The 16,933-nt window shown below is 37.6% G+C and overlaps 1 protein-coding gene across 2 annotated transcripts in view; it reads left to right on the forward strand.

Annotated features, from left to right (window-relative positions):
• LOC105337643 (titin homolog) overlaps positions 1-16,933 on the forward strand; it is a 27,653-nt gene continuing 10,720 nt past the window's right edge. For both annotated transcript variants that reach the window (XM_011442472.3, XM_011442473.4), the window contains exons 1-17: positions 1-356; positions 981-1,129; positions 1,652-1,820; positions 1,944-2,035; positions 2,344-2,475; positions 2,950-3,071; positions 3,467-3,622; positions 4,008-4,209; positions 4,452-4,524; positions 5,027-5,098; positions 5,337-6,446; positions 6,746-8,621; positions 8,895-8,986; positions 11,349-12,837; positions 13,198-15,430; positions 15,584-15,696; positions 16,002-16,142. In XM_011442472.3, the coding sequence (XP_011440774.3) occupies positions 62-356; positions 981-1,129; positions 1,652-1,820; positions 1,944-2,035; positions 2,344-2,475; positions 2,950-3,071; positions 3,467-3,622; positions 4,008-4,209; positions 4,452-4,524; positions 5,027-5,098; positions 5,337-6,446; positions 6,746-8,621; positions 8,895-8,986; positions 11,349-12,837; positions 13,198-15,430; positions 15,584-15,696; positions 16,002-16,142 (8,516 nt within the window). In that variant the 5' untranslated portion in view covers positions 1-61. The remainder of the gene's footprint in view (positions 357-980; positions 1,130-1,651; positions 1,821-1,943; positions 2,036-2,343; positions 2,476-2,949; positions 3,072-3,466; positions 3,623-4,007; positions 4,210-4,451; positions 4,525-5,026; positions 5,099-5,336; positions 6,447-6,745; positions 8,622-8,894; positions 8,987-11,348; positions 12,838-13,197; positions 15,431-15,583; positions 15,697-16,001; positions 16,143-16,933) is intronic.

A 16,933-nucleotide genomic window follows, 5' to 3' on the forward strand; every position in this document is an offset into this window, starting at 1 on the left:
TTTATATTTCACGTGGTTTGATGTCAAGATGAGTGAAGTTATGCACAGCAGATAAAATGAAATGGCAAATTTGTTTGACAGGCTTCAAGAAACTTTTACATTGCCGAGTAATGACAATTCTAACGATGCATCTGTCGATATAGAGAAGGAAGATAGCGCCAAACCTAATGTCACGCAAGAAAACAACGGAGACGCAGCGAGCAGACGGGGCTTGGTTTCCGCGTACACCGTCAACAAACAAGATGGCGGGAAGACGAAAGTTGTAGGAACCACATCATCGGCGAATGCTGACGATGCTGCAAAGATGAAGACTGAATCATCGTTTGTCATTCCGAAAAGAAAAAAGGATGACACTGGTATGTGATTTTGTACATATTTTTTCATTTGATCATATTGTACTTGATACGAAATTAAGCTGATTGCAAATTTTGATATGAAACTATAACCAGGAACGAATATCATGTATATAGACGCTACACTAACCAAATTTAGGTCAAATGAAGAGATGATATAAGGGTTCTTATATATTGACAATGTGGATGTTGAGGGGAAATCTTGGAAAAACATATTTACTGATATTTCAATTTGAACTCTATTAAAGAAACAGAGTAAAGGGCAATTGATTCTGAATCAGTCAGGGTTTACCAAACTTTTCAAAATTTTACTGAGGCTCAATGTGCATCAATAGCACTTTTGAAGATCAACAATGTTTTGTCATAATGATGACCAAGAACCTTTTGTAGGGATTATTATTTATTCATTCATTTCTTATCAGATATATCTGTAATGGTGTTGGTTGGGATGTTATTTAGTTGCAAAGAATGTTACTGTGGCAATAGTGGGCTAATAAAAAAAATCTGCAGAGTACTGGCATGCTCATTTGTAAAATGCTTTCACAATATTATTGATTAATAGAATTTGCATCATTCTTACTTGAATTATTTTATATTCTCAACCATTGCTTTCTTATGAATTTTCAGACATTTTGGTTGACTTGATGATCAATTCACGTGAGTTCCAATATGAGATTTTACCAGCAATTGTGAAGAGTTATAGAAACGCACAGTCTTCTGAGAAGTTCAAGTACACCAAAGTACAGAGCGTCCACAACAGAGACCTACTCAAGCTGGTGAGCCTTAAAACTGGTCACAACTGTAGAGAATTTAAAAATTTCACTAACTGCTTTAAAACCTAAATTTGCATGATTGTGTAGACAATGCTAGATGAGTTAAGCGAATTTTGGGGACTGATTTTGGATTGAAAATTGGCACCTGCAGTCAAAATCAGACATTATTATTTATTTTTTCCTCCAAAAGATAATTGAAATAGTTATTAAAGTGTTCAAAAAAAAACCCTGATCAAAATCAGTTTGTGTTAGTGTTTTTGCATTTGTTTCAATAGCTAATATTAAGCCAGGGAAACTGTTGATCATCCCTATTGAAAGAAATGATTTTGGTTAGATAACTTTGACCTCTATTGCTTTAAAAATAATAATACAGATTATTGTGATGGAGTAGGCAGGTAGAGATTATGATTATGGTTTGGTGGATATCTTTTTTATTTGGCATGTTTTCTGCTATTATAACAAAAATAGCAACATCTCGTAATAATGTTTATATATATTTTATAAGCAGCAATTTCTTTTCTACAGTACTTGGAAAAACGTAAGGAGCTGAGGAGCAGTGGCTACTCGGACAAAGAGGCCAGTGACTGCGTGGCCTTTCTGTGTGTGGAGGATGAGGAGCTCATGTACAAGATTTGTCGGGACGGGGTCCCCATCGGGAACTACCCCCAGTCCTGCCTTGGACACCCAATGATGGGTAAATCTTACTTTGATCAGTCTCAGATTTATTTGTGAACTTAGTTAGTGTCGCCAAATTTGGTATGTAAAAAATGTATGGATTATGGAAGCTGTATAGAAATGTATGACATTACACTTGCAGGGGTACAGTTGTGTAAGCATGCAGATGTAATCAAATCAACCCCACTCCATCCCAATGAAACAGGATATCTTATTCTGTTTAAGATTATCAAGGTCAGTTTCTCATTTGGAAACTTGGTACTGGTACAATAATTTTCTTCATTCGCAAGTCTAGTGAGAAATCAAGGATACTTTTATTTGCCTGTCTCAATTTTTCAAATGTATTCCATATTTTAAAAATTTTGCATGAGATTAGAATATTTGTGTAAAAAGAAGTGCAAGTACAATGTCATGTTTTGCCATAATGAATTGCACCAATGGTAAATAAAACTTTGTTAATGAAAGAGGATGCAGGAGATAAAGCATTGATTCTTCCTATGAATTTCTTTATGAGTATTTGAACTGTTGCTTTGCTGTAATAGGGCAGAATTAAGTCAGTGGCTGAATCCATCAGTGAGAATCCTCTGGAGCCCACCCCACACTATGATTGTCATGTGATCAGCACACCCCCAGACGCTTCAGCCTCGCCCCCGAGCTTATTTGAATCTAGTCAGGTGAGAGCCTGTTACTGATCTGATCTAATGGAGATGTTTGAAAAGCCTCAGTAAAAAATATACAGTCAAACTTTGTTATCCCGAACTAGATTGGGCTGTTTAAAAACTTCGAGATATATGAGTATTCAAGATATCGAGGTTGAAATACTTGAACAGTAAGTTGTTGGGACTTACAAATCACTTCAACATATCCATTGTATTCAAGATATCGGTGTTCGAGATATCAAAGTTCAACTGCATCTTTATTTTGTGTTTAAAAGCAGTGAAATTAAAATTATAACTTGAATAGCACGTTTTATCAGTAGAAATGTAAGAAAATATGCAAATAAGATAAATCTTTGTTTAATCTATACATGCAGTTGAATCAAGATGAAAACTTGCACAGCCTTCTTGGCTCTTCTGATTTAAAAGAGTCTTCTTCTATGAAAAGGTCTTAGAACCCTTCATGATATGATTTTAAATGTGTTTGAATAGGTTTACATGTATGAGTATGGTGAGGAAGGGGTCCTGCAGTACCCAAGGAATGTCTGTCCGGTGGCTGTGGTCAGCTTTGTGTATGAGAAGGACTCCAGAGACCCCAAATCTAACAGTCCCAGGTAAGTGTGTCTTGTCAACTCAAAGAGCACCTGTGAATTAAAGATGTATAATGATGCCTTAGTGGTATTTGAAGGCTTAAAAATGAATCGGTTGTTCATGCACAAACATATTTTATCCTTAGATGATTTATGAACAACAACTCTTACATCTAATTTAACAGACTTATAAATCAAAAGTAAAACTTTAGATTTTTTTTTTGTCATCTTTGGTTATGATCATTTTCAGAGGCAACCAACAAGTTTAAAGCCATTTCTATCATAATTCAAATCATTTCAAATTAGCTTTCATCTATTATAACAACCTGTGAATCAAAAATAAAAAAGCAGTGGCTGTTCAAGCGTAGTATTTCTTTGGATGACATCTTCAGTTATGACATACTGTCGTCGTGTTTCAGAGTCCACCACCCTGTGTATCGGGGTGGGTCGGCCCCCCTGAGGGGGGAGGGGGACAAGGAGTTTGTGGTGTGGTCAGGGAGTCTGACCATCAAGGGACTCTATGCTTGTAACGTGGAGATGACATCAGCGGCAAGATTTGTCAAACCCGCTGCTCTGTAAGTCTGTAATTTATTGTATAACAGCGATGTGCAAAGGAAAACAACATTGATTCATTGTTATATCTGTTTAATTTGTAATACTATTAAAAACTTAGCAAGAATGAAAATGACTTAAACATGTATGTGAGCTTGAATGAATTATACATGTTCATTGTAACTGTATTACTTTGCATTGTTATTTTAGGCAATCGAAATTTTAAATATGTGTCGAAATGTAAAATTATATCCATGATATCAGATATTAACAATTAGAGGTGTTTTAGCTACATGCATTAACTTGCTTCTCATTTTATACTCGGTAAAGAGATCTGGAAGAAAAAATTCAGAGTTTAATCAATGAATAAAAGAAATATTGAATGATGACCATATTGAATGTTTACAGAGGAGGGCAGATCAACATTAGCTCTAAACTAGGCGTGAAGCAGGTCCAGCAGAAATATCTCAAAAACGTGAGTGGAATTCGTCGAAGCAGCGAGGGCTACTGGAACGGCTATTACATCAATGCCTGTGAACTCCGCCCAATGTCTGCTGAGGGACGCTCCCACTTTCAGAGGGTCATGAATTACCTAGGAAAACACAATGCAGTAAGTGATATTTACCAAAACAATCACTCTTTTAGAATTATACTTCTTTGCCAGATTTGTTAATAGTGTTATCAATGTTAAGATCACTGACATGATTTCAGTTCAATTTTATGAATGTATTGTAGTCATTTCCTAATACTGTAGCAATGACATAGAAAAAATAAAAAAAAGTGAAACGAAACATTAATGTTTATACACAATCAACAATGATCAATATTCATATTTTTATGACGTCTGTTTAGGTTGCAGTTCAAAAGCTGAAGAAGGATGTTACTCTCCTGATGCTTACACAAAGTGAACTCACTTATCAACTAGGCAAGTTTCTTTTTGGTTCCTTGGGGGAGAAATGTGTTCACATAGTGGTAAATACAGTAAAACTTTGTTATCTCGAAATAGATGGGGCTGTTTAAAAACTTCTAGATATTTGAGCTCTATAGTATTCAAGATATTAAGGGTAAAATACTTAAAAAATAAGTTGTTGGGACTTACAAATCACTTTGACATATAAATTGTATTCAAAATATCAGTGTTGGAGATAACAAAGTTCAACTGTGCTATCATAGGAAAAGGATTCTAGCTCCTGATTCAAAAAGGTACCTTTACGTCTAAATGAATGTAAGCTTTTCCAGTAGTGAGCTCATTCACAGCTTTTTTTAGAATACCCACATCGTAGTTTTAGGATAAAAGCAGTAGAGGTATAATAATCTACTATAAAAAGACATTATAGAGTTGTCTGTTTTGAAGTTGAATTTTGTGTTAGTAAGGAAAAAGATTCAAAAGTACTTTTCTCTGAAGTTGGAATCTGTTATCTCTTTAGGACTGAGTCGTCCACATCAATACCCAGTGCTTCTGTACTGCCTGTTTCTATCCAAATCATCTGCAAGAAAACGTAAGTAAAGACTTCATCATACATCAGTATTCACAAACAGCTGACAAGATAACAAAATCTTATGGATGTGAAATACATACGCTATGTAAGATATAAAGTGTTAAAAGAACATTGTACGAACATTTTTATTCAAAATAAATATTTCCATTTTGGTATTCTAAAAATCAATAAAAATGTCTCCTTTCTGGAAGGTAGTCAAGGGAATATCCTTGTAAATTCAATGATAAATTTTTTCTAGGACTTGCCCACACAGCAGCAGTTCACAAAGAAAGCTCCCATCCAGCCCTCTCTAAGCTTCCTCATCCACCTGGTACACCACCATTACCACCAACCAACCCCATCAAGTCAGAAGAGCATACCAAGACGCCTCAGTCCTCACCCTTCCTACCTCCCTCTAGTCCTTACTCTGTTCCACCCTCCCCTAAACGAGACTACTACAGATCTCCAAGCTCCAACATTGTGTCGTGGCCCCAGAATCCTCAGTTCGGAAGTCCCAGAAATTTTCCAGTCCCTCATTCCACGCCCCCTCAGTCACCCATTGCGTATGGCACAGCCCCTGTCCCTAGTACTCCTCCGTATGGAGTGCCCCACTCTCCACTAATGTCACAGGGGGGTCCACTACATGCATTGTTTCATAACCATTATCAAAGTCCTGAGTTCAGTGGAAATTCACCACAAAGGCGATCAAGCAGGGATGGTCAGCAGTGTGCACCTTATCCCCCAGAGTCAAAATCATCTTTCATTCCACCCTCCACATTCCAGAGTGGTCCAAAATTTGAACCACATTATATACCGAGACCAAACTTCTCTCCCCGGTCGCCTTATCATTTCCCACCGCGGACTGGTGATCCAAGGTTTCAGGGCCCTGTGCAACAGTTTGGAAGTGATCTTGGGTATGGGGGTCCTAGATTTCCTGATCCCAATAGGAATTTCATGCAAGGTCCCACTTTTCCAGACAGATTTGATCCAAGCAGAAGTCCTAGTCTGCCTTCATTTCCAACTTGTATTCCATCAGATCCAAAGTTCAATACTCCACCATATCTCAAGATGCATAATGTCTCCAATGAAACATTCCATTCTCCATATAAGCCTGATTGGTCCCACGGTAGCCCACACCCACCCTTTTCCCCAGACAAAGCCAACATTAAGAATGTGCAGACCACCCTTCATCGCAGCGACCCCCGTCTGATTAAAAACGCCTCTCCCAAAGTGAACCCGGTTGCTCCAATGCCCAGAGGAAGTACGTCTGAAAGCCTTGGAAGCCCAGTCAATGCCGGAATCAGTCCAGTTGATTTTTCAAGTGCAAAGATGTCTCCCATATCTTTGCCATCACCTCAGCAAATGCCAGGTAATTTTTTTAAATAAATTGTAGTTTCTTCAATTTTACATTGGGTATTGCCCTTAATATGAAATGTGCCAATAAAAATGGTAAAAAATGAATTTAACGTTGTATTTTTGTGTTGATTTGTTGTGAGCTTTATGAAAATTGAAATGTATTCATCTTGAATAAAACTACTGATCTTTGATAAACTTATACAAAGTACGTGTACACGTACATATTTTTGTGAATTAGACAATGTTTTCAAACTGTTTTCAGTGCCTAGGAATTCAGTGCCTGTTAATGAATTTCTTTTTGGTCTTTTATAGGTCCATCTGGGACACCTCCTTTGCCCCAGGGCCCTCCTGTACCCCCACTCCCAGTTGTCCCTCTACCAGAACCACCCAAACCTTCCAGAGTCAGCCCTGGCATTCCTGTGTCATACGACAGTGGGTTCCTCTATAAACCACCAGCATCAAGTCTTCTGCAGCCTGAAAAAATCAGAAAAGTATTCGAAGAGCAGTGTGTAGCACAGGAAATACAGCAACGTGCTAAAGAGGCCATCAAACGACATCTATTGGCTAGGAGTCGTATTGAAAGTAAGAAAAAACAAGGTCCAAAAGTGTGTAAAATGGAGGAGAAAAAGAGTGAACATGCTATTAAAGAGAAAATGGTTGAATCTGCAGAAGATATGAAGCAGTTGTTGGAGAGTAGCCTTGATCCAAAATTTGCTGTAAAGAAAAAAGTGGAACAAGTAAAGAAGAAAGAGAAACCTAGACCAGATGGAGTAAAAGAAAAACACAAAGCTAAGGAAAAATATTTGGGGGATAAACTCAAAGGCAAGGCAAAACACACTGAAGGGAGACCAAAGGACAAAGAGGGATCAGTAGAATCGGTGAAGCTGAAAATCCCAGAACCAGAGACATTCAAGCTGGACAGTCTAGAGGACATAGCTCGCATGAGGAAAATCACAGAGGCAGAAATCAAAAAAGAAAGTGAAAGACTAGACATGGATGACATGGATTTGGATGAAGATCCCCTGGAAGAAGTGAGTAAGAAAAGCAAGAAGAGGCCCAAGGAGAGGGAGAATGTGGATGAAAAAAGACGTCCCTCTGAGACAGATGAACTCTCCTCAAAGAAAGCAAAAATTGACACTGCTAATGACATGAAAAATTTCTTGAACTTGTCATTAGAAGAAAACAAGCCCCAAGAATCTGTGTCTTCAAAGTCAGAGGTGGTAGGCAGTGATGATAAATCTATAGAAGTGGTTGTTCCTGAAGAAGCAAAATCTGTTAAACCAAGCAAACCTGCACCTGAAGTTGAAGAGACAAAGGAGAAATTAAAAGTTAGTGACAGTACAGATAACAGAAATCAAAATGTTGAAGAATCTGGTAGTGCAATGATTGAGAGCAAAAAGGACAAATCCAAAAATAAATCTGATGTGGAGAAAATGGAAACTGATACTTCTGACCAGCCTGGAAGGTGGGACAATCCAACAAAGAAGAAGAGACAAGAAAGTGAATCTGAGGGGGAGAGGAAAATAGAAAACCAGAAAGGAAAGATCATTATCATCAAGGAGATCAGGATGATTCGAGTGAACTCTGATGGCAGCGAGATCAAATCTCCTGACAAAGAGGCAGAGAAACCAGCTCTGGAAAAGGGTATCAGTAGGGCAGTTAGTCCAGTGCCAATTCCACTGGAAGAAAACTCGAAGGTTACAGAAAAGAAAGACAGAAATGCAGACACAAAGAGAAGTGAGAGAGATGGTGGAAAGAGGAAGGAAAGTAAAAGAGAAGTGGATAAGAGGAGAACAGAGAAGGATGAAAGAAGAGAGAAGTCTAATAGGAAAGATGAAAGAAGAGCTAAGGAGAGGTCGGGGGGGTCCCATGATAGGAGAAAGTCAGAGGATTCCAGGAAAAACCTGGTACATTACAGCGATTCGGAGAGTACAACTTCACGCAGTCGATCCTCTTCATGCCGATCGGAAACTCCAAAATCTGATGATGGGCGAGGCTCCGTGCCCAGGTATACTAAGGTGTATCCTGACTTCAAGCCCAGCAGGCCCATAGGCAAGTACCCCAAAGCAGCCAGCACCAGTCACAACCGGTCAGTGTCAGAACGTAAGCCCGGGGACCAGAGGAGAGGCAGTCTGCATCAGAGATCCAGATATCAGCATGACAGCAAATCGTATTCATACAAGAAAGGGTAAGTATTGGTAATCTGATAGAGTTGAGAAACATTCTTTAATAAAGCTTTCACAAATTTCATTTTTCAACAAGCTTTCATTCATAGATTTCTTTCAAATCCATTTTTCTCCTCTGTGTGTGTATATGTATATTTATAGAATGCATAGGTTTTTATTTTCACTTGGCTTAACTTTTTCAAACACATAATGAGTTGTATCTTAAATATACATAATGGAATGCATCATTTGCTGTGATTGTATATCAGTTAATGAACTGCCTTCACTAATATCAGAAAGCCTGGTGTAAGCAAACGGACTGACCTTCAAGGCTTTGGCAAGGTCAAATCTGTTTTCCATAGTAAAAAGGATTTTAAGGCTCAGCAAGGTGGTATAATGTTCATCTACTAACACTGGTTGTTACTGACAAATTATTTGAATCTACCCAATTTTTTTAACATGGACTTTAACATGTTAAAACTTGATAAACCAATTTATTAGTAGTAGGTTGTTTATGCATTGAAAAAGACTGGATAAATTGTTGCTCTTTGTCTGAACATGGAACATAAATGGGTAGAGCGTATTGGACTTTGTGACATACAAGATGTAGATTTTCGTCTTGATGACCTTACATATTGAAGGTCATGAATGTAGGACTGGTGAAGTTCAAGGTCATATTATGATAATCAGAATTGTTAGATAAATAACTGCTATTCACAATCGCAACTTCTCGGGCCTTTCCGGCAGGCTCGGAAAAACACCTCGAATGTATTAACATCACCGGATGTAAGAATTTTATACAAAATGGAGTCGCTTCCCATTAAATTAAGTATAGGCTAGACAGCCTTGTATGTCGCTTCTGTGTTATATTTTAGTGTATATCGTTTACTTTAATGAAGTATAGCTTACATCTCAACAGATCGTAAAATGTGTTGAATATATATCAAGTTTTATAAAAAGGGGGGTTGTCATGGACGCCTAGGTAATACCGTAATCCGGTGAATATAATACGCAGTAGTGTACAATACGCACCCCCCACTTTGGGCCTGAAAATGGTGAAAAAAAGCTTGTTGGGATGTATAATACGCATAAAAAAAATGACCAAACGGTAATCCTGAGTATCAACAAAGCAGTTACACTTGGTATGCACGCGCTCAACTTCATCGCGGGAATACGCTACCGGAAATAAGAAAAACAATATTTTCTTAGATACGGATTTATTGTAACTAATACATCGCGGTAATATCTTTAATTCATAATCAATGTTTTAAAAAGACCTAGTATTAAATATTCTACCGTAAATAAAATCAACTACTTTTAAAAAGCGTTATATAGTTGTTTAGTCATTACAATCCCTGTGAAGTGAAAAACGGACGATGTACAGGTATGGAGATAACGGACCTAATTAGATTCTTAAATGATTTCGATGATGATCAAAGTGATCAATTATAGGTCTGGAACATAATAAAATATATGCACAAATAGTTATGTTGTGTATAGTACACATAGCCTAAGGGGGGTGTCTGAGATACCCAAGGTGTCAAGCGTTAGCGGTGGGGGAGCACAACTGTTTCAATGGCTTCAATTAACGGAATAGGTTATAGAATTATTTATTTTCATAATTATTTGCAATTAATCAGTTAGCATTACATGAAAATGGTTAAAAATGAGCCAAATGATGTGTAAGCTGTTTTCAAAGATCGGTTACAAATAGCACGTGGCCATCCAAGTCCGCATTCTATTAATAACATCTGTAATGGCGGCGTACACGGAGATAAAGAATAGGCAGTTCAAATTAATTTTTAAAGGCCATTTTGAAACAGTTTATTTATTAACAGACTTCAAGTATACATTTTCTTTAATTACATGCTATAACAATAATTTCCTAAGGGTTAAATAATAATATATATGTGATAATGAAGGAATGTTACGATGTATAGCGGGGTATCGGTCCTGTCTGTGAACAGCGTAGGTAATACGGCAGAATGATACCCCGTGCTTCAGCTAGGGAAAAAATATGTCCAAATCCTATAGGGATGTATAATACGCACCCCTTTCTCAGGGTTAAAAATGCTGGGGAAAAAGTGCGTATTATATTCACCGGATTACGGTACATTCGAGGTGTTTTTCCGAGCCTACCGGAAAGGCCCGAGAAGTTGTGATTGCTGCTATTCAGTGTTTTTAATCTTGGGGGGAGGGGGGGGGGGAATTCTGCAAATCCGACTTGAGGGGGAAAAAAATTTCATACCTTGTTTCACCTGAAATTAAAGGAAATTATGAATACCCTCTGCAGTCCCAGGTTCTACCAAATTTAGCTTCTTTGTTCAGTCAATGAGAATTCTTTTTTGAGGAGGCTGCTGTATTTCTTATTTTATGAGACTGATTGAAATCATGTAAAAAATTGCATATATGCATGTTTTCTTATTTTGTTATACATTTACATAACATTTCCCTAACTTGATTGAACAATTTTTTCATGTTGGCTGCATGCCTTCGCCATACAGTTAAATTCCTGACAAGTTTTCCCTTGGTTCTCAGTTATGATTAAAAGCATGTACAGCTGTTTAATTTAAATAACTTTTATATAATGCAACTTTTTATCCTTAATAAATCATTGTCATCATATGAAATTTAGTGATCATCTAGTGTTTCTTTTCATGAAAAGACTTTCATTCTGAATCATGATATTTTATATGATGTTATAATACATATAAAAATCCTCATTGTAAAATGTTCTCTGTCTCTTGTAGCTATCATAGAAGGCATCATTACAAGTGCTAAAATGCCGCTGAAGAAGATTCCAAAGATACAGAAACAGAAGCAGCCATTGTCTATTTCTACCTCCACTCTTGATCATGCTACACCATCACCATTGCATTCATCAGAGGACATGAAGGATTTATCTGAAGATGTCCAGTCAAACTCATCAACCACCGTCCTTGAACAAACTGAGAGCCAGCAACAAATGGAGACGACCAGTAATTCTGAAGCAACTTGTGAATACCCAATAGAGAGTATTGGTGGAGAGTCTACTGATTCTTTAGAACCTCTTGTTGGAAAGCTAGAGGAAAAAAAGGTTCTTTTGGAAGTGACTGAACCAAAACGTTTGGAGACAGTTCCTCACACAGGGAATAAAAATCATTCAAAAGCTCAGTCAGCTGATATGGAGGAGCTTTCAGAGAGTGAACATCATTTGAAAGATCCATCTGTTGATTTTAAAGATCCGTCAGCTGTAGAAGAAAGTGTAACTGTAATAGAAGCAGAGGATCATGTTAAAGCAAATAGCAGCGACTCTTTCCTTCCATGCGATGTCGTTGAATCTACTGAATGTCCACAAGAGGAAGTTCATGAAGTCTGCAACATTGAGAAGTCGGATCAGAAAATAGGGGATATACCTGTGTCTTCTACTGATATAAAGACAAATACAACAGAAAGCAGAGGCTGTGAAAGTCAGGACAAAGTTTTTGCACAGTCTCTCTCAAAGGAAGATGGTGTTACCTCTGATATAAGGAATAAAATTGAAAATACTTCTACACTAAAGAAAGCAACAAAGAAGAGATCAATGAAAATGGAAAAAGACTTACTAAATGTGATGAATCAATTCCTTCCTCAGCCAGAAAGAAATGTTAAGGAAAACTTAGACATCAATAAACAATCAATGGAACAAGAACCTGCCATTAAAAATCATGAAGACATCGTCGGGGATTCCAAGGAGGGAAGATTTATGATGAGTGACTTAGTGGATCTGGAGACTGGCAGAGATTTCCATCAAGCGAACGAAGTGTCATCTACTTTCTCTCTGACAAGTCAGCTCTCAAATGATAAAAACCTATTGAATTCTGTTGAGCCATCATCCATTAGTTCTCATTTTGACAAACCTTCAGACCATCAAACCTGTGAAAACAAAGATTATATCTCAAAAGCTCAGGAAGATAAGTTGGACACACATAAAGGATCAAAAAGGGAGATGGATGCTTCACACCCTGAGCATGGTAAGAAGCATCGCTCTGTGTTCAGTGAAGCCTCTCACCCCGGACTGGATGCAGGTATTGTTCATGGCCAATGGAGCGATGATCATCAGATGTGCAGCGAAGATGAGTTCGATCCAGATACAGACCGGGTTGTTCAAGATGGGCCCAACCCTCTGGAGCTGAAGATCACTGTCACCAATGATACACCAGTGGAATCTAAGTTCAAGTGGATTTCAAGGGAACAGCTTGTCAAGGATTGCATCCATGGGTGAGATTTTACAATTTGAATTTTGACAGAAGAAATTGAAGCTTTATTCTCTTTTGAAATACAGAAACTGTTTTAGAAAACTTGAGGTTTTCTGCAGTAATGATATTAAATCAGAATTATTTTATTTGAATGTTGTAGTGCCTTTTTTTTTTTTAATTATCAAAAATCATTAATAAATGTTTTTAATGTAAAATGAATGGTTTCAGATGATTAACAAATAATTGCTAAATGTTGTAATAAAGTAAATAGAAGAATGTTTCTTATCAGTGCTGTTTTAAGAGTATGTAATGAAGTGAATTTTTCTGCTTTCAATACGCTTAAATTATGGATTTGAATCGGATATATGACTATATTTTTCAGAATACATGATAACAGCCCATACAGTCTTAAAGAGGCCATCCTCGTGAATTCTATAAACAGCGTGGTTCATAAGACTCTGCCGGAGAAAGAGGGACGCGTCAGAAGCATTTCCACCTCAGAACCCACCCACAACGGTGACGCAGAGGCAACGTACGAAGGGAACCATTCAGATGATGAGCTTGTTTACAGATTTGAAGAGGAGGCTTTTCAGTTGGAGAAATCTCCACGTCTTTGTGAAGATGAAGAGGCCACAGTGGTCAGCAACACAGAAAAAGAGGAACAGGAGACCAGCAAGGACTCGGAGAAGATCGGAGCTGCTGTTCCCGAAGTCGAGAAAATTATTAATCTGGTTCGTTCTCAATTTGAAGACGGCAATGATGATACTACAGTTAGTTCGCTTTCGTCATCTCAAACATCGTTTAGATCTTTGTCATCATCACAAAACTCACAGGATAAATTTGAAAAAGTGCTGTCAGATCAGTTGAATTCTATATCCCAGGGGCTGGACATGTTGATGAATTTTGACAGTAATTCATTGAGTTTCATCACCCCAGATGAAGGGAAACAGTTGAATCATGTTATAGAAAACACAATGAAAACGCTGAAAGCTTCAATGCAAAGCCAAAATGTAGACCCTGGAAAGAATAATTCTGAAATTACCAATACTTTTACAGCACCTGAAATTAGAGATCAAGAAAAGTCGGAGGAAACTGCTGAATTAAAAAATGCTGAAAATTCTATCGAATCACAGAGTGCAGAATCCAATGAAAATTTGAACAAGGATTCAGTTCAAGAAAAGAAAACTGAAGGTCCGCATGATGAAACAGCTTTCTGGTCCAAAATACTTGGATTCTCTATGCAGGAATGTAAAACACTCCCATCTTTCTTTTCAACACCACCCAAGACAGAAAAGAAAGCAGATGAAGATTCTTCTAAAGAAAATATAGATGTCACAGTGATGTCTGAAATTTCTGAATCCAACAAAAAGAATACAACTGACACATGTCAAGTTTCTGGATTGGATAATGTTATTGTGATTTCAGATTCACCCAAGTCAAATGATTTTGTCCAAAGTCCATTATCAGGTGGTTCTGAAAAGAATAATTCAGAAGTTATACAATCCAACAAAATGGATACAGACTTGACACAAGAAGTGGATGATGTCATTGTGATTTCAGATTCACCCATTTCGACAAATGAAATCATCAAAAGTCCTACATCGGTAAATTCTGAAAAGAATCCAGAAGTTGACATTAAAAATGAAATTTCATCAAACTTCGAAGAAGAAAGCAAGTTGGATGGATCTACAGTCACAACAGGAAGTTCTCAAGAAGAAGGTAAAGATCAGAAAATTCACATTTCTCCTATAAGATTCCCAGATTCCACTTGTGGCAAAGAAATTAGAATGGAAAAAACAACAGAAACAGAAGAGGTCCTTGATGACAACAACAATACAGAGGTTTCAAACAACACGGGGGAAAAAGACAAAAACACAATTCCAAAAATTCGAATTGATTTTGTGGACGAGGAGAGGAAAAAATTGGAACAGGAAGAAGTAAAATCAGGCAGAAAGGAGGACAGTTCAAAGAATTTGTTATTGAATGCAAGTGTGTCAGGTCTTAGAGATCGGGTAAAATCAAAGACACCTCCCTTGGAAGTCCCTGTGCCTGTGAAGAAGATTTCACCCCAAGAGAAGACCCTTACTGTTATTATTCCAGAGACCAAGAGAAAGCTGATAGCACAGAGACAGTCTCCCACACTCGTTGCTCAAACAGAGGCCAAGAAATCACAGAGTTCTCCGAGGCGCTCTCCAAACATTCTGAGTGAGATAGATCAGCTTGCCTCGGGGAGTGAAACAGTTCCAGCTCAACTGTCCACATCTCAACAGTCGAGAAGGCGAAGTGTCTTCTCAAGGCTCTCACCTCTGATCAACGAAGAAGAAAAGGAGGGGAAAAAAGAAAGGAGTGAATCGCCCATCAATGAAGTACGGACCATTCAACTTGGTCCAAGTCTGTCTTCAAAGAATGAACAATCAATTAAGGAGGCGGGGGATGGAGAAAACAAGAAGACGAAATCTAAGAAAGATGATTTGGTGCTAATAACTATCAACAATGAGAAGACAGAGTCAAAGTCAAAGAAATCTAGGTCAAGATCAAGGTCATCAGGAGGCAAAAAGTTGTCAGAGTACAAGCCACCTCCAACTTCTGCTAATGCTGAGCCACTTACTACACAGGTTTGAAATTAAGCTTTTTGTAACCATGTTTTTCACATCCAAAAGAAAGTGCTTGTATTTAAAGAAATACCGGTACTTTGAATCAGAATCAGCAGAATTGATTTAATTTTTTTTCATTCTTTGAAGATGTATTTAAATATGATTTTTTTTTAGGCTGGTCCAATAAGAAATACAGGAAAGTCCAAAAGAGAGGAAAGGCAGTACCATCCGTACAGGAAGGAGCCACCAAAGAAAAAGAACACCTGGTCCTTTGACATTGCTTATGAGTAAGCAGGCCTTTGGTTCTATTTTAAGTCTAATAGTCACTCAAAACATGAACACATATTAAATGTAATTCTTGCACTTGGTTAAATAACTGTCTCATTATCCTAGAAGTGATCTGTATGCAAAATGCATAATGTTTTGATTGAAAACTAAGGAAATTCTTGTTCGCTTATTTGAAAAAGAGTGTTTAATGGCTACAGGATGACGCAGAGAAAATTGTTAACTTTATTTGCATATATAACAGCTTGATACCTTTCTTTGAACTTCATAAACTACCAAAGAACTGAAATCTTTCTTTTGTAAACAGTTCTCTGCGGGAGCTTATGCATGACCTGACAGTTTCCTCCTACAAGAGTCAGCATCACAGACCAAAACACTGCAGGACCAACTCCAGATTCGCCAACTACACCTTTGTCAGGTCCAATGTCCCAGAGACACTTCCTGGAGGGTATGATATTGAACACTCGCATTTAGAATTTATAGGACTGGAAGGGGGGGGGGGTGTCATGGCCGTTTTTAGACCATATAAACCTCCAGTTATAGAAGAGCTCTTTATAGAAGGAAATTTAAACGGACTAAGTTTCAAGCTAAAACTTGTGTATTTTTTGGTTACAAATGATAGTTTATGGCTAGAAATATGTTGTTTGAAATTTTGAGGTTTTGATCTAATTTAGTTTATTGACTGCCCAGTCCCGTTAAATAATGAGTTTCATTTTAAGATCTGCAAAACATCATTATCTCAATTTTTATGGCGTCGAGCGAAGCTCGAAAGCCATCTAGGGATCGTACGTCCGGAAGTTACATTTTTAGGAGCCAAACAACTCAAATGAGTGCAAAGTTTTCGTATGTGTTTCAAGAAAAATAGATGACATACTTCAATTTCGAGCAGAACTGTACGTCAACAAAACAAGTTTGCAGATTCGAAATGGTTGTCGTCTTTAAAAATGTTCACATTTTATTGAAAACAATATGTCTCGGTTTCAGCGGATGAATACACTAGCACCGAGACACATGCGATAGCTGGGCTTACATACTCAATTTGGTTATGAAATGTACTAGCCTGCAAAATAGATGATTTTGTATCCATATCGAAAATTGACAATGCACAAATGTTTGATCTTGTAGAAACAAAACTTCCTAATCGAGCGATAAGTACATCTACATAAACCAACTAGTGAACTACTTTCACTTTGTAAACAACGTGAATGGGTGCTTTCTTTTATCTACCCCCGATCTTTT

This window comes from Magallana gigas, chromosome 4, assembly GCF_963853765.1.
Source record: "Magallana gigas chromosome 4, xbMagGiga1.1, whole genome shotgun sequence".
In the NCBI taxonomy this organism is placed as follows: domain Eukaryota; kingdom Metazoa; phylum Mollusca; class Bivalvia; order Ostreida; family Ostreidae; genus Magallana; species Magallana gigas.